At 37.7% G+C, this 25461-nt stretch overlaps 3 protein-coding genes across 11 annotated transcripts in view; all 3 read right to left on the bottom strand.

The window, feature by feature from the left end:
- Positions 1-14188, bottom strand: part of dennd2b (DENN domain containing 2B) — a 50824-nt gene extending 36636 nt beyond the window's left edge. For 2 of the 4 annotated variants that reach the window (XM_040128642.1, XM_040128668.1), the window contains exon 1: positions 7863-8019. The gene's annotated coding sequence lies outside the window, so the exon portion shown is untranslated. Of the gene's footprint in view, positions 1-7862; positions 8020-12568; positions 12658-14114 lie in introns of those variants that run through there. The other 2 variants (XM_040128660.1, XM_040128652.1) reach the window with 2 other exon arrangements.
- Positions 14189-16436: 2248 nt separating this feature from the next.
- Positions 16437-21820, bottom strand: tmem9b (TMEM9 domain family, member B). The gene is made up of 5 exons (XM_040125844.1): positions 21485-21820; positions 20254-20345; positions 20039-20147; positions 19584-19721; positions 16437-16664 (listed from the first exon to the last, which is right to left on the bottom strand). The coding sequence occupies exons 1-5, from the start codon at positions 21554-21556 to the stop codon at positions 16509-16511; spliced, it is 567 nt and encodes a 188-aa protein (XP_039981778.1). The 5' UTR covers positions 21557-21820; the 3' UTR covers positions 16437-16508.
- Positions 21821-23821: 2001 nt separating this feature from the next.
- scube2 (signal peptide, CUB domain, EGF-like 2) overlaps positions 23822-25461 on the bottom strand; it is a 21033-nt gene continuing 19393 nt past the window's right edge. For all 6 annotated transcript variants that reach the window (XM_040125791.1, XM_040125809.1, XM_040125817.1 and 3 more), the window contains one exon: positions 23822-25101. In XM_040125791.1, coding sequence (XP_039981725.1) covers positions 24955-25101 — 147 coding nt within the window. In that variant the 3' untranslated portion in view covers positions 23822-24954. The remainder of the gene's footprint in view (positions 25102-25461) is intronic.

Below are 25461 nucleotides of genomic sequence, written 5' to 3'. Positions count from 1 at the left end.
CCTATAGAGACAGATGAGGAGAGAGAGAGAGCATTCCTGCTGTCAGCTATTTCCTGTAACTCTGGACTACGCTAAGAGGACGGGGCATGCATCATTATTTTCATCAAACACAAAGGCTGATGTTGTCCTGTCCTGCTTACAACACTAATCTCCTGTTGTCATTCTGTGTTTCAGAGTTCTAGAGGAAAATGAAAAACATTACAATCAAAAGTATATTTTAATTGAATTATGGTACAAAATAGGACAGGGAAGCTAGGACCCTATATTCATTGTGACACACACAGAGCTGAAGGACTCTACAATGGAATTCAAACAAAAAAGTCTATCGACATACTGTAACACTGTAATGTAACAGTGAATCAAGAAATATGTGGGTGACTCAGAACGAGGGCTACCCATCAAGCAACGTGCCTTTTTTTTTTCAAAATTTGTCATTCTCATATGATTTCTACAAATCAGAGAGCGTTAGCCACATTTGTGGCAAAGAATATTACACTAAGGATTGTTCTGTGAAGACATGCTTTTTGGATTACAAAAATGAACAAAAAACTAGCTATATAAATTAGCCATAATATCCCAAATCATTCTGGAAAGCTAAAATAAAACTGAAATTGAGAAAAAAAAGGAGGCAGAACTTGAGGAACACAATCTTTCATATTGCTCTAAATTAAACCAAATGAAAAGATTCTGCTTACATAAAACTCAGTCACACTGGCAGCTTTGAAAAATATTATCAAGATTAGAGAAAAAAATGAGAAAAATCAGCTTTCAGGAGCGGAGAAAAAAATTAAACTTAACATTTTAAATTAAGTCAGCTCTATACACCTTAGTTATATTAAGTCAAAAATAATGTTTATTTATTTAAAGTCGCCATTTTCATTATTTGGTCTGAGAAAGTTACAATTACCAGAAATGGGTCACAGAGGCCCAAGATGGACTTTACAGTGTAAACACCAAGGCGTTAGCCAACTGACTTCCTGAGGTCTGATACTATCTCCCTACACAAAATCACTGGCTGTAAACAACCACTTCTAAGAAAGCTCCAGAGTACCTTTAAAGTGCATTCAACCAGATGTCTCAACCAAAGGCAAGCTAATGGTCAGCAGTGAGAAGTCAACAGCTTCATGCTGATGGGAGGCATTCCTTCAGTAATGATGACACACTTGACAGTGATTGGTGTTGAAATGTTTGGTGTTTCACAGAATGATGCAGGGCACGAAAAGACCTTAATGTATGAGGGCTCACTTTGGCTGGAGGGGGTGTGCTTCAAGAAATTAGTGTGCGGAAAGCTTGCACAAAGTAAAGTTCTTCAGTAGATACTGGTAAAGCTGATATGGATACAGAGGAACATTAGCAGTCATTTGGAGTTGTGTTTCAGGTCACCTGAAAAATATGAGTCAGATATTCATCCTCCTTTTACCTCTGTTTTTGGTCTTTACCAACTCCTGAGAGAAATATCTGGCTCTTTGGCTCTACTATGTTCACAAACTAGTCGCTAACTGTGTCTGCCTCCTGTTTCGTGCTGAGAAGGTAGTGTACATGGGTTTCATGGGTTTTCCCATGAAAACAGCTGCAGCTGGAAACATCACTGATGACAACAGTGGAAATGAATCAAAACAGTAAAGCTGGGCAATAAAACCTTAAAAAATAAGCTTAGACATTAAAAAGCTCACTAGAGCGGAGGGAAACTGCAGAGTCACATGATGATTCTCTGTGAATTCATCACTATGAGGAACCTCTTTTACATTACACTTAACCATTTCATCTATTGTTAATATAAAGTATTGATTAGAACAGCTTTAAGTATGTAGATTTCTAATTAGGAAATACGACACAGTGAAACGTTGCATTTATAAAGTTGTTTGACCTCGTTGATGGCCTGCATTGAAAATCTCACCGAGCATCCAGGTCAGGTAACATGTGAAGTGAGCGAAGATAAAGTAAGGGGCGACACACACTGGCAGCATATGACTCATGTCAGAACACCAGCACCCATTGTTTGTCTAAGTAGGCCCGCACACACACTGGTGGCGTCTTGATGCATGTCATCAAATCTTGACAGGATAATATAAATCCCTACACTTCTAGAAGTTACTTCCATTACTTCAAACTCAAGACAGAGAGAGGAAAAAGGTTTGCCCCTCTTTGGCTCTGACTTTAAAACAAATCCCAACAAACAAACTATCATTTTAAGACATTCAACAGCATCATGTTTATGACCTAGCTTAGCCATTTCAGGGCTTTTCCTGATTTTGTCATGTTCATGTCCAGAAGTAATAATTGATTACATGAGAGGCATACTAATGACTCATATTTTCTTCAGCAACAAGAGCATATTCATGAAATGGGAGCACAACAGTGTCTCCATTAGACTATTTGGGCTGGAATAAAAGAGCCCTTTGTGTTCAATACATCCTTGAAAGGGACATGTGGTTAAAAAGTAAGTCTTTTATCAGCTGTGCATGTGTGTGTGTGTGTGTGTGTGTGTCTGAAAGCGAGGTGATTCAATTAGGTAAAATATCTTTCAAAATAGAGTCCACACGTCCTTGGTCCTGTCATATTTGACAGATCATCTGATACACAGTTCTCTCCACTACATGCAGGAATGTACTAATATTTGCCCTATCCATCAGACTGCGGCTGCATTTAAAATATTTAAGAATGTTTTCACAGGGTGAAAGAAAACACAGGAGAGGGTCAGGGACACCTGGCCTTGATGCCAAACGCTTCTTTCCCATTCAACAAAGACTACACAGAAATATGCACTTTCTCAGCACCCGGCACTTGATGTTCAGTCTGTGAGAGCTCAGCACAATTTTATGTAACAATTTTGTTACGTCATGATGGACAAATGCTCATTAACCTGTGACTGGGTTCACTTAAAGATCTTTGTTAATCCCAAAACATGCAGTAGCAGCCACAACAGCTTCCAAAAACAGAAGCTGATAATGTCTTCTTCTGTCTCTTGCTACTCAGCTTTTCTGGCTGGCATGGTCCCCTATTTCTGCTGTTTAGCAACCTGACTTCAAGGTTTTTAAAACTACAGCAGAGTTTATGGGCAGCCAAGAAGCAATGGGGAAAGGAAGGAGTGAAAATCTCTGCAAATTCTCAACTCTTTCCACACGTCAAAACTCAATGGCAGACATGAGTGCATGAGCCCACACACACTGATCCACGCCATCATTTCAATATCTGCAGAAAGACCGGTTTTGTCCCGATGGACAAAAAGAGACTTGAGGTTGTTGAGTCGGATCATGTCAGTAGAGCAGTGTGGGAATTGAGTTGCATAAATATCCTGGTAGAGGGGAATCCAGCTCTTGATAGTCAACCCAGGATAATATAGCCAATATAAAAAAATGTACAACACACATATGAGCTGTGCATGTGAGGTGTGCATACATACAACCTTGTACTGCAGGCCAAACAGGGTGGAAAAGCAAAAAATCCCATATGAAACAGAAAGACTCTAGTATATTGTGGATATATGTACATATTCTGTTATAATCTGACTCTCTGGAAGGCAATTTAAGGCTCTGGCAGCCTCTATGTATCTATATGTAAAAGAAAACCACCAAGGTTGACGCTAATGGCAGTTACACATAGCCATACCTGTTTAATTAGCCCCATATTTTACCACAAGGTATGCCATGCTGCCACTATATACCTCAATTGACCAGGTGGAACCAGTTCTTGGAATCTTTTTTATCTCCTTTTTTAGCCTTTTCAGCTTTTTTTTCCCAGAGTAATCATGGCATATTTTCTCCTTGCGGAAAAGAGAAAAAACCCTTCTGTGTAACCTAGATATGAGCATGCACAGCTGCAGAGGCAGGCATGTGGAAAACAGGCTTACATCCATCTAAGCTGCAGCAGGGGGGCTAGAATTTGTGTCACAGAGCTGACTTCTGACACAAAAGTCTTTAAGAAGTAGATAAGATGTATTCTTGTTTGCCTCTGTGTGTGTTTCACTAAGTCAACAAAAATAAAGATCAGCTGTGCATCACCTATTTTTGCTTATGTTCTCTACTATCGGCACGTTTGTCAATGAATACCAGCTACAAGCAGGTTAAAAATTTTAAGCTGGAAGACTGGATATTTTGTCATTAAATGGAATAGTTCAATCTAAAAATGTGATTTTTCTAGTAATCTGCAAAAAAAACAAAAAAACAAACAAAACCAATGTGTTTCTCAGCCTCTCTTTATCAACACATACACTTCTCCACTTCATAAAATAAAATCATAAAATCTAACCAACATTTGAGATTTGTACCTTTTGACCATAAAGGTGATCTTTCCCTAACCATCAAATCGTTTTACTGTGGTTGGGTAAAGTCAATTTAAACCTAGAGGAGGCAGAGCAGAAAGTATTTTTATTAGCTGTTTGTGGGACAGTTACAGTGCACGGGTCAAATTGCCTATTTTGACAATGAGATTTGCACAAATTCAAAATGCTAAGAAAAACAAATTAATAGAAACTCACTTTAGACTGTCATCTGGCTTCCAGTGCTCGCATTAGCATTACTACTCTTAACATGAGTGTGCGGTAAATGAATTGAGATAACTGGAGATGATCTCATAGGTGATACCATCGTCTGTCTGATGACAACCTTAGATTAAGAAATAGCTTCAGCTGTTTGGATAAAAGTTATCTGGAAATTGTGCATGCAAGTCAAGGTGTGCTGTAATTAATGGCATTGTGAAGAGTGTGCTCCATGGCAAAGCCACTACTAATTTATTATAGGTTAGGCTGTCTACTTTATGAAACTGCTTTACAAATCACAAGCTTTAAGAAAAGGCATGCACCATTTATTCTGAAAATCGGCAGGTTCTAACAGGCGTTCAAGAGCCAAACGGTTCACACAGACATCAAAGCTGATGCTGAACTTTTTGTGTCTGAGCATGCAATTTTAGATTAACCAACATCCTAAATGAATGAAGGCAGAACATGTTGTGAAATGTCAATGTTGACATGGTGATGTCATGTTATGGTGACTTGGTCTGCAAAATCATTCTCCATATCATGCAGATCCCATAAAATCCCTAAATACACAATGCATGGGGAGATTATAAGTTGTTTATAATGCTACACACAGAGGTTCAATTATACCATAGCTGCCTACTTATTATTACTTGACAGCAAACCTTCAAGAAATGCCAAGGTAGCTCCTTGGCTCCCGTGAATACCACTCCCACAAATCCCACTCGAACCCCACTTGCTTGACTCTAAGTCTGCTCTGTTCATTATAACACTGAAAACAGTCTCCAGCGTTTCTGGGATAGAGACCAATAGTCTTGTTATAATCATAGTCAAATGTAAGCTCCTTATAACCAGTCTGTACTATTCTGTATTCTGCCTGCTCACCTAAGAGTGCTGCTCTGGAACGGAAGAACAGGTGTGGAATCAGGTGTGGGATTTTATGCCATGTTAATGTGAAAACTGAAACATGCTACAATACCGCCGCAGAATACAGCCAGGCACTGGCATCATATCCTTTTAAGTGGACCAAATGCGTGAATATGCACTTGCACATCAGCTCAAACCCTTCCATAAGAGGCAATAAGACATGGAAGCAGATTTTCTTGGTATCAAAGGAAGCATTCTCTCAGTGGTTGATATCTTTTGTAAAGCTTTGGGGTACAGTTACGGGAGAAGGTCTCGTGATCTGAACAAAATTGGATAAGATCCCACACTGGGAAATCTGCTAAAGACATATGTTACCAAAGTACTCCCTCCAGTCTAAAAGACCTGTGGCTGAGGTTCCCTTCAGCAAGATGTTGAACAGAACTGTTCATTCAGAGCTGCTCTGTGTCTAATGGTATCATACCTTCACTCGCAGAGACTCCGAGCTATGTATAAGTACCAGTATCAGCAAAGTAAATCATGGATGGATAGAAAGACAAAGAGAACTTCTACTGGGATGCTGAGTGAACAACAGTCCCCTTAAAAGTGGCTGGGGATAGGCCAGGCTTAGTCCCGTTAAACTGAAGGGAGAACAGAGCTTTACATTGACAGTCACATCCAGTGAGAGGGGAGAGTCATTGTATGATCTGCATAATAGATCCATTTAGGGAAAAAAGAGAGGCAGATGAAACCAGTCACAGCCATAGGGTTTGCATTATACTGAATAACATAAGATCTTAAGGGTTTAAGCTGTAATCTTTTAAGAACTCATATAAACGTTGGTGGTAGACACAAAGGTTCCTACAAAGTACTCAGCGAGAGCATGGTTTTGCCAGTGTTGTTCTAAAGGTGGAATAAGGTGTAGTAGTAATGTCTTATTACCTTAATAATTGGACGTGTTTAGAATTTTTAAATCTGCATATGGACCCAGATCTGCATCAAAATCCACATGGCAACAGACAATCGTGTGATGCATGAACTTGAACATGAAAGTTGAGAAAATGTTAAAAAAAAATGTACATCAGTACATTCAGTGTTAGAAAATCATTAAAAAAATTCCTGGATCTGCAACTGCTCTACTTGTTGCTTCGCACGTGGCCTTAATTTGAACCACATTTAATGTAAATCTGCTACAAAGCTTTAAATAAAAATAAGATCCATAAAGTTCAAGAAGAAAATTATGTACAAACACTATAAAATATGACGTTTTGTTATTGATTCATCTATAGTATCTAACAATAAATCCAAGTAAAGGTAAAGGGATTAGGCATCAACTATTTTGTTAATGGCTGAAGTCATTTCTCATGCAAAAAAACAGCTTATGCCTCCAACCTGTCAAATGTGAGAGTTTTCTGCTTTTCCTTTATTTTTGAGGTCTGTACTGTTGGTTGGACACAACAAGAAGTATGAAGGTGTCACTATTCTCTGAAATTTTACAAACCTAACGTTCAATGGACTCAAATAATCAAGAAAAAGATCAGGACATTAGTCCATCGTCTATAAAATTGTTAAAAATTAGTTCCACCTCAACCGACCACAAAAATAAAAATCTGCTTACACATTAATGAATGCATAATTATAATCTAATGGTATAATATATAATAGTATAAACAGTCACAGCTGTCCTTCTTATTTATTAGGTACACTTTCTTCTAATACTTAAAGTACATTTTCCTGATTATACATTCACACTTTTACTTAAGTAACATTTTCAATGCAGGACTTTTACTTTCCGTGGCTTACTTTAACAGTGTGGTATTAGTTCTTTTACCGAAGTAAAGGATCTTAATACTTCTTATGTATGTACGTGTATGTACTGTATGCCATATACAGCACAGCACATACAGCATTACCAAATAAAACGGCATGTGATTAATCTTGTATAAAAATCTGTATAAACATACACAATACACAGATGCACACATGTTGTTTCCTTTGGGTTTTATCAGCCAAAACAAAACAAAGGTCAAGACTACAACAGGGCAAGTACACAGTGAGTTCAGTTCAGTGATCTGATCTACAGTCCTGCTCTGTTTCGACTTATCTGCTTGTTTGACTTTTTGGATGTTTAAGCGATAATAACTTGGTCTAATCACAATCCAAAGAGTAGCTGCCTGTACCCGCTGGGACATTTTTCTTCATTCAAAGGGTCAGCTAAACACACACACACACACACACACACACACACACACACACTTTCACACAGTCTGGTGTTTTAGCCTGCTTACTGCACTTCATCGTTTAACATGTCGATGACCAAATATGGTCACATGGAGATTACTACATTTAAACGCACCTTGCAACCTTTTTTTTTTTTTTTTACACCACCATTACACAGCTTTGAGGGGTTTTGCTCCGGACCCTTGGTTTCGGTGTTTTTTTTTTTTTTTCGCACCGCTAACTAAAAGTTTAACCTTCCTGCTGTAGCTCGTCAATAACGGTTCAAAAAGCAGGCGGCTTTTACCTCCGGGTTTCTCCTCACATCCATGGCTGTTGACATTTTCAGATTATAATCCCTTTGCCACGCACAAATCCCGTTCAGTCTACGCCATGAAAAACTTTGGCTGGTTTTGCCGGATACCTGCCCTTCTCAATAAACTCCGACTCATGTCTTTCCAACGAAAACCGACAAACAAAAAAAAAAAAAAAAAAAAAAAAAAAAGGGGAGAAGAAGAAGAAGAAGAAGAAGAAGAAAAAAACCTTCCTGCCTCCCCTTTCACAGACTGCTCCAGAGTGGAAGGCAGGACTTGTTGCCATGGAAACTGGTTGCTTGCCCCCCACCCCCGCCACTTTTCTCGGGATTTGCCCCCCCCCCCCCAGCCAGGCATTCAGCCTCTCTCCCCTTGTTTATTGTCACGATGGGACCGAGGAGTGCGGATGAATATTCACGAGTCGAGGGCGCTGCTGCAGATGGGAAGAGACCATGTTCGCCAGCGCTGCAACACATTGTCGCGCTGAAAAGCCTCCGCCGCTTCTTTGGGGAAAACATTTCACCCACACAAAGATGGCTTTCATTTGGCAGAGATGAATGTGTGACCGCGCAGCGGCCGATGGAGTGTAACTAAGTACATTTACTCGAGTAGGGATTTGGGGTACTTGTAAGTTCACTTGACTGATTCCATTCCGTGCCACTTCATACTTCTACCTCACTACATTTCAGAGGGAAATGTTCCCGCACTACATTTATCTAACAGCTTACATTTACTTTGCAGATTTACTTTGCTAATACAAAACATATTCGGCAAATAAATTCTGACGTACTATTATAGATTAAGCTACGCAGCAGTATATAAAGTAGCAAAAATAAATAAATAAATAAATAAATAAACAAAATCAGCTCCACCTCCACCAGCTGTAACACTGAAGTGCTTCTTACACGTGAATGAAGATCTGCAACGATTTAGCGATTGATCAACTGGTCAATGGACAGGAAATTAATTTTCAACTATTATGATAGTCGAATAATCGTTTAAGTCATTTTCTAAGGGAAAAGAAATGCCAGGCATTTGCCCTCTCCGGCTTCTCAAATGTGGGGATCGGATGTTCGTCTTTGTCACACATGTCAGTAGGACTGAATGTCTCTGGGTTGGGGGCTGTTGGTTCTGACGCACCGAGACATCTGAGGACGTCATCTTGGGCCGTGGAAAGCTCCAGCGGGCATTTTTCACCATTTCCTGGCATTTTAGAGTCGGTGTGAATAATCAGTTATCAGGAAAATAATCAGTAGATAAACTGGTAAAGAAAATAATCATATTGCATAATCACCAATTATATAGTAAATACTATTCTGAAATGGGTCATTCTGCATAATGAGTTATTTTACTTTTGGTACTTTGCGTATATTTTAATGCTAATACTTTTGTGCTTCTGCTTTTGCTTGTATTTGCTAGTATTTCTACACTTGTTTATTGGCACTTTTACTCAAGTAAAAGATCTGAGTGGACTACTTCTTCCACCACTACCAAGCAGCCCATAGTGCAGTGCATGTAGACGCTGTCAGTGTTATCAACACGTACAAATACTTTTGGTGACATTATTATTATATAGTTAAAGCATCTCATTAGTGGTAGAAAAACATTCCAATACCTGCTTTTCTAAAAGTGTCCACTCTTTGACTACATTTAAATATGTAATGAGATGCTTTTATACACGTGCTGCTCTTTGTGCTTGTTATTATTTTATCTGATTTTTTTTAAGACTTGCCTTCTATTCTTTTGTCTCTGTGTTATTTTTCCTGCGTATTCTGTCAGGATGAAAGTTCTTTACTTTCAAAAATCTCCAGTGGTGGGAGATGTATTCAGATCCTCTGCTCAACTAAATGTTGTATTACTACTGTGTAAAACTCCCCTGATAAGTCACGCATTAGAATCTTACTTAAGTAATAGTACTTAAGCATTATAAGCAAAACGTAAGAAAAACTCATTATACAGTAGAATGGCCCCCTGTCAGAGTTATATTATTATATATTACATTATCTAAGCACCATTTTAATGAAATACAGAGTCAATGTGAGGCTAATTTTAATGAGTTTACATACTTCTGAGTTTGGTTTGTACTGTATGTAAAATCTTAATATGAAAAATAAGTAGCAACTCAAGTTTTCATATAAAAGCAGTAGAACTAGTAGTGCAACGATTCCCTCTGTAATACTGTATTTTTATTTATTAATATTTTTAAGTACTTGTACTTTGAGAACTTCAAAGTAAAAAATTTAAAATGTACTTACGGTAAGTCCAGTACTTGAGTAAATGTTGAGTAAAAGTTATCCTCCATCACTGGTCATGTATTTAAAATTTTACTTACGTAAAAATATGTAGGTATTATCATCAAAATATACTCAAAGCATCAGAAATTAAAGTACTCATTATGCAGTAGAACAGCCCCTATTAACCTTATATTATAATACCAGCAGCAGTTTAATGGGGCAGATGGTCAAAGTGAGGCTAATTTTACACCATGTGACATACTGTTGGGTAGTTTATTCTTTAACAATATAATAATATATTTTTTACAAGATGATGCTACGATTTTTATGCAAATCTCATTCCGAAAAGTGACGAGTAACAATGGTATAGTTGTCAGATAAATGTAGTTGAATTAAAAGTACCATAGTTCCCTCTGAAATGTAGTAGAGCATGATGTAATGCATAAAAAGGAAACACTTAAGTACAAGTACGTCATAAGTGTGCTTAGGCCCAAGACTGGGGGGAATGCACTTATTTACATTCCAACGCTGATCATGCAGTTAACACCTTAAGTAAGCAAAAGGACTCTCATTCAAGTACTATTTATACAGCAGAATTGCCCCTGACAGTGATATACTGCATTATTATGAATGTTATCTTTTTGGATTTTTTTTCACTGATGCATTTACGAGTAAACTTCGCTTTTAATGTTGTAGCTGGCTGAGTGTGCAGTTCAATCTTAAAATTTTTGTCTGTAACATAAGATACTGATCGGATATTTTATACTGCAACATCTTTATCTGCAAAGTAACTGGGTCTTCAGCTGTCAGATAAATGCAGATATGTAGTAAAGTAGTAAAACTTGGCTTAAAGAGTGACTAACTATGACTCCCTGAACATTTTGTTTTTGCTGACCTCCAGTGGTTTAACTTCTAATCTTGCTGCAGCGCTGTGCAGGTGTACTCCAGGGACCACATGACATCGCTTGCTGAGTGGCTACAGGTGCAAGAAAGCAAAAAGCTGGCAGTAGACACCCAACCCCTTCCACCAGTGAGACTGGGACAACAACAAGATGAGAAAGCCACATGAATTCCAGATTTCTATAGTACGCCTCTTAGTGGTCAAGTGGTCAGTACCCATTAATAGGTATTCGTCTGTTCACTGTAAAATATAAGTAAGGGAGGAACGTTTGTTTATGTAGCACCTCTCTAGATCATATTTCACAGTGCTTCAGAATAAAAGACAAAAGCAAGATATAAGACATAAACAAAATAAATAACTAGTTTTTTATTCAGTCGCTGCTGAACGTATCAGCTGACAAAACGTATCTGCCCTGTAATCAAGCAAGTAGGTGGACCCCAAGTGACTTTGTCGCCCGCTGTTTCCGAGGTCAAAAATGAAGCGTCAAGCTCGGCACCAAACTTTTTTTTTTTTTTAACAGTGGATTTTATTGGGAAAGAGCAAAAGAGCTTCCACTTATATCAAACAAACCCATCAAAAACCTCATGATATGGAATGAACCTTACCTACAGGTAATATCTTTACACCGAACGTTAAAGCGCTGCCCATCCATGAAACCTACTCCTCTCACTCTCTTGGGGTGTGTTATCATCCCACAGACTTGGGAACAGAGGAAGTCACAAAACCGAGACATCCGTTTTCGCAGTTGGTGACATCAAGTCAGCAGGAAGCCTACAGCTCTGCCGCTGTGAAGCTTTTTTCAGAGACCCACTCAGAACCTTTCAAGGTCTTGTAAAGACCGTCCTTCCTGAAACCACTGAAAATCCTCACTGTCCCAGCACAAAAGACAGAGGAACTGACTTCTTTTTGTGGCCTGTTTCACCAGAACGTAACCTGAGCTTAAACTCGAGGAATTCATTGCTCAATTGATCGCTGTGCCATCTGGATTTCTCATTAAAAGCCACATCCTCTCGTTGCATGACAAAAGGAGCATCAAACAAACTTCAAATCCAAACATAACATTCACATGCTCCAAGTATGTATTCACACACATTCATGAAATTCTTACAAACATGCCAGCCTCTAAAAACTTAATACACATTATTTTCTAAAGTTTCAGGATTGACCGCAAAGCTCTGATGCTAGAAGTCTCAGATTTTTTTTTTCACATCGTCGTGATTATTCACCTGCTAAAGCTGCAGTCACAAGGGAATAAATGTTTATTTTCTCATATAAACTCACTAAATCTTGTGTGTGTTTGTTAAGGATCCACCGTGAATCCCAAATCCTCAGATCTTCACGAGGATTATTCCACAGCTCTCTGGGGCTTTCGACACCTACACTCCAAAGATTCATCTCAGATCTTTTCTTTCAGCTCCTGCACATCCCAAAAGTTCGAGGGGTTGAGGGAAGTATGGAAATACTGAACCCATTTGAGAAGAGACCAGCATTTTATCTGTTCCATTTTTGATTCAAAAATATATATTTGGAGTAATAAACACCGTATCGGGCTCCAGATACAGACCTGAGGCAGCTCTTAAGTTGTTGAGTCGGGCTGACGCGTCTAGTCAACACTCCTGGTCATGGGCCTGAGATACAGCCTGGGAGACAGCACTGAAAGGGAAGACACAGCTGGTCTGGTAAAGACATCGTCTTCCCTTTAAAACTGAGGAGGATAAGCTGCAAGTGTCTATTACTGCGCATCTGACCTTATTATTTTTTTAAATATTTGATTGCACAACATTCTCACTCAGCAAAAATTTCAGTCTTCTGTTGATGTTAAAGAACCAGGAATCTAAACTGTTATTCGTATTTTCATTTTTAAGGCTTTACAGGCCCCATCACATTGAAAACCTGTTTTCAACTGTCTCTTTTGTTTTGTTTTGTTTTTCACGCATACTCCATTTTGCAGTCTCTGTACCATGGAGAAAACTGTCAAATCCATCCCTCCCTCCATCTATCATTACTTAACATAGAAAATTACACTTAAATAATACTGACTACCTGACGCATATGTGTTGGCAAGGATGGAGTTGTCCTTTTTTTCCTTATTAATACTGGCAACTCTCTATCTTTGTCACCATTACAAATCACCGATTCACTGAGTGATTTAAAAAAACAACACTTATTAAGGATCACAGAGTGATAGAATATTGAACTGATTGATTTTAATCGACGATCGTTTTTTTTTTTTTAACCAACGTGGTCACTCTCTTATTCATCACAGCATAATGTGAACTGGAATGTTTTCACTCGAAGACGAGCAACACCATGATACCGTTTCTAAAAATATACTTTTGAGTAGCTGCAGCCACAGTTTGTCCCAACGCGCCGTGCTGGTTCGAGCGGCCGGGAGCAAAAGTTTAGCGCGAGGACATTCCTTTGTCTCGTCACACTGGGGCTTTTTCGCCGCACGGAAGCCGCAGCATCGGGGTCTGGACTACCGACTCGGAAACCTTGAAGGCGAATGTAACGTAATGGCGCAGCGCTTCAGCCTCCGGAGTCTGCGTGCGTGAGGTTTGGTGCGTGTGCACGTGGGCGCGAGTGAGTCAGTCAGTCGTTGGAAACATTTCTCAGAAAAATACACACACATATATATATATATATATATAAAAGAAAAGAATAAGTAAGTGAAATGAAACTTGTCGCGACGTGAAGGAAGAAGTAAACACAGGTGAGCGTATGAACCATGTCTCAAGAGCTCGGTTATTTACGTGGGAGAGCCAGCGACTATTCAGCGGGGCTCAAATCCAAAAGGCTGAGGCGCCCCCTGTGGGCTAACTAATGCAAATGCAGAACTGAGGCTGAGAAGAACTACTTTCCCACCTAATCACCAAACAGTGGATTAAACGGTTTACCAGCATCGATCAAAGTCGGCGTCCGCGAATAACTCAAAGCCTGTTCGTGTTAACTATGTCAACGAGACGACAGACTATGAAATACAGAGGGGAATTTTTTTTTCTCATGAACACAACTACCAAAAGATGCTGTAAATACTGAAAGTTACTTAAAAAGGTCAAACAATTTCGTTAGATTTCTATATAATGAGCGCTTACAAACAAACAGCCTACCTGTCTCCCTTTGTTGTTGCAGGGCTTGGTCAATGATCCATTCTTGAACAGAGCCTGTGTCGCTTTCTGTCTGTGCAAACTGAAAACTGATTTTTTTTTTTTTTTTTCCTGCGGAAAAATAGTCTCCTCCGTATAACTGCAATGAGAGGGGGGGAAAAAAAGGAAAAAGAGGACTGCACAGGAAACGATGACGCAGCTGTATGGAAATCACTTAGTTAAATGAAACGATGATAGTTTGGGCTTATCAAATACTTGCAGACAGCCTGCTAATTCAGGTAGTTAGGATTTAGTTCAGCAGATTTTATTGACGAGTTTAACCACACTTTTGCCAGTGGTTTCCAGATGTTCCTGGGCTAATCAAAGTCGCTGGAGGATTTCTGTCCAAAATATTCTGTGCTGAAAAATCTTGTAGCATGTCATGACTGCTGTAGCTGGAGTTATTTAAGTTACTTTTACCCAAATCAAACAATAAACATGCCTGTAGAGAGTTCCCAGGAAATTGTTATGATGAAGAGAGTCCAGAGCCGAGCCCCTACTGATTACTTCTTCCAGAAAACTGTTGCCTACACAGTGAGCAGAAATCAAAAGGGACCTACCACAAAGTCATAAGCGCACTAGAAGTCATTTTATGAATTTAAAAAAAAAAAAAAAAAACAATGCATGCATCCAAGGCAGTTGTGGTAATTATTGATTAAAGACAAATATGCTTGGTTCTATGCACCATAAAAGAATAGTTAAAAACTGAAATAGCGAGGGCCCTAAGCTGGCCACCTGTATTTTTTACCAGATCTTGAGGCCCTGTCTTACAGGGTGGCCCTGTTACAAAATCCGGTTTTAAGACAGTCAGTATTTGCTTATACGGTGGATATCCTTAAACAATCTTAAGTTTAAATGATCACAAACATAAAGCAAACATGAGACAGGGTAGAAATTTTCTATTTTTGTCCTCGGACACCCTCGTAAGTTCACCTGGCCCAGTTTGCATCACACAGCAATGAGAGAGAGAGTAGGTCATGTCATTCATTTTATATTGCATCTGAGTATAATTTCTCACAGCAAACGTTGATTTAGCATCATCAAACTATCTGTAAGTATCGTTGTGTCAAATGAAGCTGTACAAACTTGAAAGCACTTTGTTCTCCCAACTGAAAGAAAAGTTTCTGGTTTGGCCTGGAGCTACTGGAAAGCATGAAGAAGTGCAAATGCAAGAATCGCAAATATTACATAAATTTATTTCAAAGTTAAAGTTATCACATATACAATAGTTAAGAACACTTTCAAAATCTCCCAACCATGGTTCTTTATCCACTCTGCGTATGTACACAGCCCAACTATTCACAAAATAAACTTCTTTGAGCTCAGAAAAAACACCCCTCTGTCATTCCAATGCTGCCTGTTAAGACAGCAGGGACTTTGATTACGTGATTGGACCAAGCACAAAGAAGTGTCAAAATAAAAGACTATAGATTAGATTTGTTTAGGTAGCTGAAGAGGGTACTGATTTCAATAGGGTCTTCAACAGATGAGGATCAATAGCACAGCTACGTTCACTATGAAATCACCAAGAAATTGCTTCGATTTCTTCAACGAGGTTCAGGGAAACTACTTTCAAACATTAAATTTAATGTAATGCATTAAATGATGGATCTCACACCAGTTATCGGACATTAGACATAATGGTAGGAATAACATCGAAAACACATTTATAAAAGATTTATTATAAAACATGCATTTTCAAAGAAGGCTGAAAGATGTATATTTTACACTAGTTCCTTTCTCCCGTGGTGAGAGCATTAGTTCCAGGTTACATGAGTTTTTTGGGTGGAAAATACCCACCAGCTACATGCTAACAGGCCATTACTGCAGCCAGGGGGCCAGTTATCCAGCCATGATACGTGGCACCAACCAACATCTGGATGTTGTACTCTGAAAGCCAGTTAGGACTGTGAAATTGAAAGACTGGTCAGCTTTGGACTGATGAGACTCCGTCTGACGGTGGCCAGAAAGAGTTCGTGAATGTTATAAATTATACACCTAAAAGATTTGTTTTTAACTCGCATTTATTAGTCTCGACCAACAAAGTTTTCATTGCAAATTCTGTGGTGACTCGGCACTTTTGCAGACTAGACAGCAGGCAGAGAATAAATTCTGCTTCTGTAAATTTTATTTAAGACTATTCATTTAAGATTATGAAAAACAAAAAACAAAAAACAAAAAAAAACACCTGAATTCACAGGAATCTCTTGTGCAGTCACAATTGATGAGATACAAACCACAAATGAGAGAACAAAAGTGATATAAATTGAGGGCTCTGTCACAGTGTTTTTTTTTCTTGTTTTGTTTTCTTTTTTTTTTTTTTGTTGCTCCACCAGTACCTCGTGCTCACAGGGCAGTTTAACTGAGAACAACATGGCGGTCGAACACGGACTTCCGCTGTTCCTGGACCTGCCTCCTCCAGCGCTGCTGGGCATGCTCCACTTTGTTCAGCATGTTGGGTCGAGAGTGTGAACGGGACAGAACATTGTGAGCATTTGCAAAAGGCTGCTGGTCCTGAAAACACAGAAAGGAACAAATATGATGAGCTGAAAAGGTCAGACATACTGTAGGGCAATCCTAAGTCTATCTTTTAAGACTCTTTTTAAGACTTACAAGATCCAATAGAAGAATATATATAACCCCAGTGTGGCAGTTCTACAATAGTGTGTGTTGAGAGTGGATTTTCATGATCACCTTTAAAAAGAGTTCTCAATTTTTATCATACTTTTAACTTAATTGGCTAAACTTTTACTTCATTCAGTTGTGCTTCATTTCACTTTTGTCTTTAAACTTTCTTGGTATTATATTTTTTTGTTTTTTTTGTAACTCGTTTTTGAAAAATAGTATTTAATAAAGTTGTTAGTATAGTTACTATCAGAGAAAACACGATACAAAATTGGTCAGAAGACTTAAGGATTGGGAGGATCACAGAGTGGAAAAGTGGATTTTCTTGTGTGAGAATTATCTGTTGGGCAGCCTCTCTATATCAAAGACCGACTAAACATTACAAACACACCATTTCCTCTGTAATTAATGTAGCAGCAGTACTTCCGTCTTGGGTTTTGCTTACAAATTTCTCTCTCCCTCCGTTTTGGTCCTAGTTACAGTACAGGAGCAAGGTGCTGTGCTACAAATATTAGCTCCAAATTCTGAGTAAAGGCTTTGAGATAAATTAGATAATTCCATAATTTTTTAGCAGGGGACACATTTACAAATAACAACTTATTTACCAGGCCATTATCATGCCGACCACTGCAAAACTTCTGGTGCTGACTTCTGCGTAGTCACATTTTTATACAGCAAAAAGATTTTTTAAGAGAAACCTCTCGTGTTACACTTCCTCTTGCCTGAACTCTGCCAGTGAAAACACAGAGTGTTCAGCGAGGCAGCTGCAGTTCAGCCTCTACCTTCAAGAGAAGGCTGTCTGTTCTTCCCTTTATTTAATATCTAAACGTAACCTAAATACTGTGTTATACCGAAGAAGACCAAATTGGTTTACTACTCTTTAATAGTGCTTTTTTTATACTAAATAATAAGTTTCCAGTTTCCTTCAAACTGGTTAGTGATTAGTTTCCTTTCTTATTCGCCACCAATTGCGGACCAGTACTGGCACATCTACAATCTATATTAATTCAATATTTTCTGAAAAAACCCAAAAACTAGTGATATTACACATTTTGGAATGTGCCATCAGTCACATTGAACCCTCTCATTTTAAAGTCTTTACTGCTGGCACAAATGTTATAAACAGACTAGTTTTCAGCTATGGAAACTGACAGAGTAGCCAATGAAGAAGATCTCATCTCATCCCACTGCACTACTGCCACAGCTGTACTTGCCCAGGTCTTTGTCATGCCCACGTTCCTACAACAACCAGGTTTCCAGCATAAATCTAGCTGCATTAACCAGGTGTCTTTTAGTCCCCTAACAAAGAAACTTTTTTCATGATGTTTCAGAATGATATTAGTGCCAAAAGCATGTACACTGTGTGCTGTTAACAGAAAATGGTAAAAGCTGCCTGCACCATGTACTTGTTTGAGAGCTTCCCTGCTGCAGTCTTTTGCCTGTGATTGTGGTCACTAATGGATTCTCCGATGAGCCCTCCCATAACATAGAAATCTGATGTGGAGTGAGAAAGCATTTTTAAAAACTATACATAATTCCCTGTGTTTCGAGTAGATCTCACCACACACTATTACTTGAAGTATCTGTTCAGATGGGTCTAGCTGCTGTAACACTCCATAAAAGCATTAACTGATGTCATCTGACATTTCCATGTTCATTTCAGATTTAAAATAATGATAACTCAGAAATGACCTGTGTTGTATTTTACGAGTAATTTGGACATTTGACGTATTTATAGCACAACAAATCCATTTACTGAAAGTCCTGCCTAAAGGAAAGGCTTTGAAAATTACTGCAAGGACACATAACCATGTTAAATTTTACCCACAAATGGTGAATCCCTTGTGACATTTTGTGCAAAGGGAGGTTATTTATACACATATAAAAAAATCTTATGACAAGACAGAGTTCAGAGTAACATGTTTTCTGTGTAAAAGGGTGGGGCAGAACCATAATCACCATAATATTAGAAAAAAAAAAAAGTAAAATGGCAGACTATGTAGTCAAAGTATTTGAAAACAACACATAACATAATAACATTTGTAACCCTTCTAGCACATAGATTGATATTATTAAACTAGAAGCAAAAACAGGGTCCAACCGGCTCTGCCCTTATGAAAGATGTTATGTAACCTGCATTCGGAAAAAAATTTTATTCTCATTGAGAGGGTCCGAAGACAAATTTTACCAAATCTGTCACCCTTTATAGACCACATCAATAACTATGCTAACTCTTCACACAAACTAGCCTAGTTTGAATGCAAATCATAAAAGCACATTTGACCTTTTTGACATCAATTTAAACTTTTTCACACCTTTTTCCCCTCTTTTACTTTCATTATTTCTTTTTTATTGTTTAATTAATCTTGTGTTGATACATTTTTCATGTTGTCTATATCTGAACTAAATTTGTAATAAATTAAAGTATTGCAAACTAATACTAACCTCTACATATTTAACAAGGATCCTGTTTTGCACCTTTAGGCACAGCTTTGAAAATTTGTAAAAAGGAAAGTCATTATATATCCATGTTTTCCTCACGTGTTTGTTAATTTGCCCTGTTAAAAAAATTATTTGTTTCATTTCTGTTTACACGTCTGTCTGTTGTTTTTTTTTTATTAATTTATTTTGATTTTATTTTTTAATGTTTTTTTTTTTTTTAATGTTTTTTATCTGCATTCTTCACCTGGAATAATTTTTCCTATTTTCAATTTTTTGTTCGACGTTGAAAACCCCATTAAAAACAGTTATTTAGAATAAAGAAAAATAAAAATGCTGCAATGCTGTAATATTATGAGGAACACATACCCCAACACCATCATCATCGCTTTGAATAAGCTGCGAGTGTCCAAACAGACGCCTCTTCAACATGGGCTCCAGCAGAGTCAGGTAGACCATGTAGAGCAGCAGCAGGCCCAGAATGGAGAGGTACATTATGATTGTAAACTATAAATATGAAGTGAATACTGATTAGTATGGCATTCAACATGCATACAATCCAAACATAGAAAACACAGTGAATTAAGTGACAAGTAATCAGCTAATCAATTAGTTAATCGACAGACAATTAATCAAAAAACAATTTTTCTAATGTATTAATCATGTGAGTAAAATATGAGGACTGGCTGCTTTTCTCTATTTCATGATCACTGTAAATTGAATATCTTCAGGGTTTGAACTGTTATCTATACAAGTGACAAATCAAGTAAAAAGAAATCGACAATCCCTCACTCTCTGATGCACAGACTTCAGTGTCAACTCACCTTAATGGTTCCTGAGCTCCTCTCTTCATATTTACACTCACAACGTAAACAGTACGCCTCCACATCTTTTCCATCCACCGGCATGGGTTCAACTACATGGAGACAGTTACTGAAAAAAAAAAAAAAGTACATAACATTATCAAGCTGGTGGTAGGGAGGAAATGGACAGCTCATATCACTTAGGGGAGTGTAGTGACACATCATTATTAACATACCAGTCTTTGAGAGAAACATTTTGTTTGTAGATTTGCCCCTCGATATCTCTGTATGGTGGGCAGATGCATTTACAACGGATGTCTTCAGAATTCTGTAACAGATAGGTCATAAATTTGTTTTTTGGGGTTTTTTTGTTTGTATGTTTTTTGTTTTTTTTCTCCCCCTTTACGTCTTCTTCTCCTCCCTCATCACACATACCACATTTCACTGGTAACACTTGCACATACACAACACACTTACATCACACATAGAAATGTTTAGTCTGGCTATTCAGTTGATGTTTTTATGTATTTCATTTTATTTTCCTTCCTTTCCTTCTCTTTGCTGTGTTCTCTTATTTTAAATCATATGAAGCACTTTGCTGACTTCATGTTTTAAGAAGTGCTGTACAAATAAATTTGTTGCTCTCATCATTATCAATTATATTGTTATTATTATTGTTAGTTGTAGTAGTAGCAGTAGTAGTGAATGGTGGTAAGTATGTTTAGTCTAGGACTGTGCTTAAGTACAATTATGAGGTAGTTACTTTATTTTTTGCTACTTGATATTTCTACTCCACTATAGAGTACTTCTACCGTTGGTACTTTTGTACTTTTACTTAAATACACCTTTAAATGCATGACTTTTGCTTGTAACAGAGTACTTCTACACGGTGGTATTGCTACTTTTACTTAAGCAGGATATCTGAGTACTTGTTCCACCACTGGTAGCAGTACATAACCTTTGTTTTGATATGTCAACCATGTTTTACCACAGTTGCCTTCTGTTTCCTCTTGTTGTGCATGTCTATCAAATCCACGTCACCGTTTTTGTGTTAGGTGACATTGCACCAATATCAAATATTGATTGATTAAAGATAATGTTAGCAAAACCCACACAATATACACACCGAGCTTAAATTAACACGATCTTATGCGACAACCCTTCAATAAATTCTGCTTTCATGAGTAAGTTATTACTTCAATGTTTAGTTTTTGTTGAAATTCAGAATTTCATAAGCTATAACTAATATAATTTGCAGCGTTACAGAACACCTGCTACGTTTTTGCTTGTCACAGCAAAGTCCCGAGGATGTCAAAGGTCAGTTTAACTTAGCTATTATTCCGCTTAGCTGGAGAGACTTGAGAGATAACTAATCTTTTAGGGAGATTTACAAAGAAGACATTTCGGTTTACTAACACAATTTTCTCTATATGTAACGCTAGCTACGCTAGCTAACATTAGCCTTACCTTTGCTGTCGCTATGCTTAACAGCACAAAACAAGCCAGAGAGAAAGCCTCGACAAGAAACACAGTCCTCATCTTCACAGTCTGTCACGGATTTTCAGTTTCCAAAGAAAAAGCCGTTCGGCTTTTTCATAAAAACAACCCCAGCAGTGTAAGGTATACCCTAACAACTAACGACGTTAGCCATCCAGCTAATTCAGGCATAAACACCCTCAGCTTCCTAGCAGCTGACTTGTAGTTTCCGGGGACGGCGGTCGGTTCCGCGCACAGGACCACGCTGATTATCTTCGCTTAGAGACATAAAGATGAGCGGCGAAATGTTGGATAACGTTACCTATGGCCGATGGACTGGGGTTTGACTTTATATTTAAACCTGTCATTCAACAATTAATCAGTTAGTTTGAATGAATTCTGAGAAACGGCCATACAGGCAGCGCTACACTCCGCCCTTGCTGGTGACCGGGTGAGTACCTGAAGTGGAAAACGAACGCACCCATTGGTTCGACATGATTGTAAACATTCGGATAACCAAACTACGGTCCGCGGACACCAAGAGACCAACTGTTTCATTGTAGTGGTATAACACAGCGTTGAATGGGGAGAACAGATTAATATACATAAGATATATAATAAGTTTTATCATGTTGTTATACATAAGCAGTGATGGAAAGTAACTAAGTACATTTACTCAAGTACTGTACTCCATCTGATCCTACTTTATACTTCCACTTCACTACATTTCAGAGGGAAATGTTGCACTTTTTACTCAACTACATTTATCTGACAGATGCAGTTACTTTTCAGATTAAGATTTAAAGCTGGGGGGAAAAAACATGTTAAACTATAAAATACAATCAATGTTTTCGGACAAATTGGCTGTAACTTTTCAATATTGTTTAATCTATTGATTGTTTAGTTTATGGCGAAAAACAACAACAACAAAAAAAGGAAAATAATGTCCATCACAGTTCTTCAGTCCACGGTTACATCTGCAAATGTTTTGTTTTGTCCGAACAACAGTCTTAAACTCAAAAATATCCAGTTTACAATAACATAAGCCTAATGTAAAACAATAAAATAGTTTTATACACATTTGATAAATTAGCTCCATCCTGACCAGCTACAACATTCAAATGCGGCTCATATGTTAATGTATCAATAATTACAATCTAATAATATAATATACAATATATAACGCTGAGATTTCATTCTGCCTAATGAGTACTTTTACTTTCGATATTTCAAATACATTTTGCTGATAATACTTCTGTACTTGTACTTAAGTAAAATTTTGTTGAGTTGTTTTGTATAGAACAGAGCAGTAACTGACAGCTTTAGTTACACGTTATTTTAAAGATTAAGATTTTCCATTCAAGATATGAGTTTATTAAATATGATGCACCGTTATAGATTAAAGCACATTAGAGTATGTAAAATAGCTCAAATTAGTAGAGCTGCTATGATTAGTTGATTCATCGATTAAACAACAGAAAATTAATCAGCAGATAGTTTGATTATTTTGATCATTTTTCCAGCAAAAATATCAAACATTTGATGGCCCCGACATCTAAATGTAAGAATTTGCTACTTTTCTTTCTCTTAACGTTAAGATTAGGGGAATATTTTTGGGTTTTGGACAGTTGATTGGACAAAACAAGATTAAATGAGAAAATTATTTGCTCCACCTCAACCAGCTACAACATTAAAATGCTACTTACACATTAATGCACCAATAATAATATGCATTAATATATAGTAGTGTAAAACTCACAAAGTCAGTTTTTCTGCACTGAGTACTCTTACTTTGATGCTTTAAGTACATTTTTGCTAATAATACTTCTGTACTTTTACTTAAGTAATATTTTCAATGCAGGACTCTTACTTTTATGAAGTATTTTTATATTGCATTATTGCTACTTTAACGTAAGGGAAGGCTCTGAATACTTCCTCTATGTTGTACAAAAAGATTGTATCACTGTACCTGTACATCTACAATGAGTAGCTCATCTTTAGTTACAGTCAGCAATTCATGTCAATGTATCTTTTCATACCTAGATAATATAATGGCGCATTGTGTTTCTGTCCAAATACTGTCTTGCTGATGAGTATATATAAACTTTAACTGGTCTAATAGAGCAGTCATGGTGTGTGTGTGTGTGTGTGTGTGTGTGTGTGTGTGTGAGTGAGTGACTGAGTGAGTGAGAGAGAGAGAGGGAGAGAGAATATGTGAATGAAATGCAGCTTAAACATTAAAAAGTTCTGTTTGTGCCAAAAAAAAAACTTAATAAAAGTGAGGTAGGAGAATAATAACACAAAATAAGTTTCCTATCTTTATTTACAGTATATTAGATGTACAAAACCATAAAAAATATACATACGTGTATCATCTAAGACAGGTGAATAGGTCAGTTCTATTTTACAGGACTTTTCATTTCTTTTCAAGGAGTCTGACCTTATATCGTTCAGTTTCTCAAATCACATCACTCCCAGTTCTCTTGAGTATCTGCAGAGTGAGCGGTTGTCTTTGGTTGCTAGTTCATAATACAAAATGTAATGATGCATACTGGTGTCATTTTGCTAAAGCAGCTGATGTCTCATGAATGCTTAAAAGCCACTGTCATTTTTTGGAAAGGGAAAAGGTTTTTTCAGGACAGTAGCACTCATTCAGACACCTTGGAATATCAAATACATGGGCTGCCAGCAATTGCAGCGCTGCTATACTGTCAAAATGAATGTAGTTGCTACATTACATTAGCATTTCACCTAAAACTTTTTACATCATGTACAAAAGATTCATCAGAATAATTGCTTTTGTGGTGCCACTACTTCTTTAGTAGTGCTAAACTTCCCAAGAAAACATGTGTGCTATATTTGTTTCTGACATTTCATTTCTGTCAACAACTCATCTCTACCTGTGAAAGTAGCCTATGTTAAAACTAAATACAGTATCACTGATATTCAGTATATATCTGTTTCGCTACCATATTTGTTTTTTATCACAATGTTATTACCAAAAGTCTCATAATTTTGGCATGTACAGTATTTAACAATAATCAAATACACAGACTTGCAGTTTGGATTTAAATCCTGAGATGGTGACTGTAAAATCTAAAGGAGGGTACAAAGTCGTTAAAATTCTTCTGTTGCTAATCAAAACATGTTTCCAAATTTCCAAACAAAGGGAACAGATCCTGATTCATTTCTGAGGATGCCCTTGTAGATCTATGCTCTGTACCGCTTCACTGATCATTTTCTCCCTCTTAAAGCTCCAGTTAAAAGTTCACCCGCTTGACTCGTCCGCTTCCCCCTCAGGATCAGTTTTATCAAGTGTGCGGTTCACTTTAGTATCACTCCATGTGACAACAGATAACTACAGAATACTCTTAAAGGATCGGTGGAAAAAAACAGATACTGTGGCCAGTATCTAATCTAAGCTTATCATGAAAAATCAAGAAACCTGATGTGAACCCTTCTTAAGGGCGAAGGAATCTCAGGACTTTGGAACGCAGGAAGCGGATGAAGGATTTAGGGAACATTTCTCTTGATTCTTGAGCTGTATAGTTGAAGAAGTTCTGCGGGTGAGCCAGCACGTCAAACAACGCCTTCATGAGCTTCTTGTCCTGGGGATGAGAAATGTACTGAATAAATGGAAGAAGAAGAGAGAAACAAAGCCAACACAGATGCAGCCTGTATTTCTACATGTCTCCAAAAGAGGGCGCTACATGCTCAGTGACTCTATATACACAATTTACAAATACACAAACCAAGAAGTGAAGGGAAGTATTGATCTCAATAATCAATATTATTAATAACTTCACATGAGTTTGGGCTTCCTGGTGGACTAGGGGTTTAAGACACTAACCCTAATGTCATTGGTTCGATTCTGGCCAGGGACCTTTTGTTGCTCGTCATTCTCTACTGTCTGCTCTCTAATAAAGGTAAAATATGCACAAAAATACCTATTTTTTTCCCCTCTCTTT

The sequence above is a fragment of the Xiphias gladius genome, chromosome 1, assembly GCF_016859285.1.
Source record: "Xiphias gladius isolate SHS-SW01 ecotype Sanya breed wild chromosome 1, ASM1685928v1, whole genome shotgun sequence".
Lineage (NCBI taxonomy): Eukaryota > Metazoa > Chordata > Actinopteri > Istiophoriformes > Xiphiidae > Xiphias > Xiphias gladius.
This window is presented reverse-complemented; position numbering and strand designations above follow the sequence as displayed.

Excerpts from the sequence above, each read along its gene's own strand:
- tmem9b (XM_040125844.1), bottom strand. The coding sequence starts at position 21,556 with ATGAGGACTGTGTTTCTTGTCGAGGCTTTCTCTCTGGCTTGTTTTGTG. Across the intron at positions 20,346-21,484 it reads TAAGCATAGCGACAGCAAAG|AATTCTGAAGACATCCGTTG; the intron begins GTAAGGCTAATG and ends TATCTGTTACAG. Across the intron at positions 16,665-19,583 it reads GCGATGATGATGGTGTTGGG|GACCAGCAGCCTTTTGCAAA; the intron begins GTATGTGTTCCT and ends CTGTGTTTTCAG.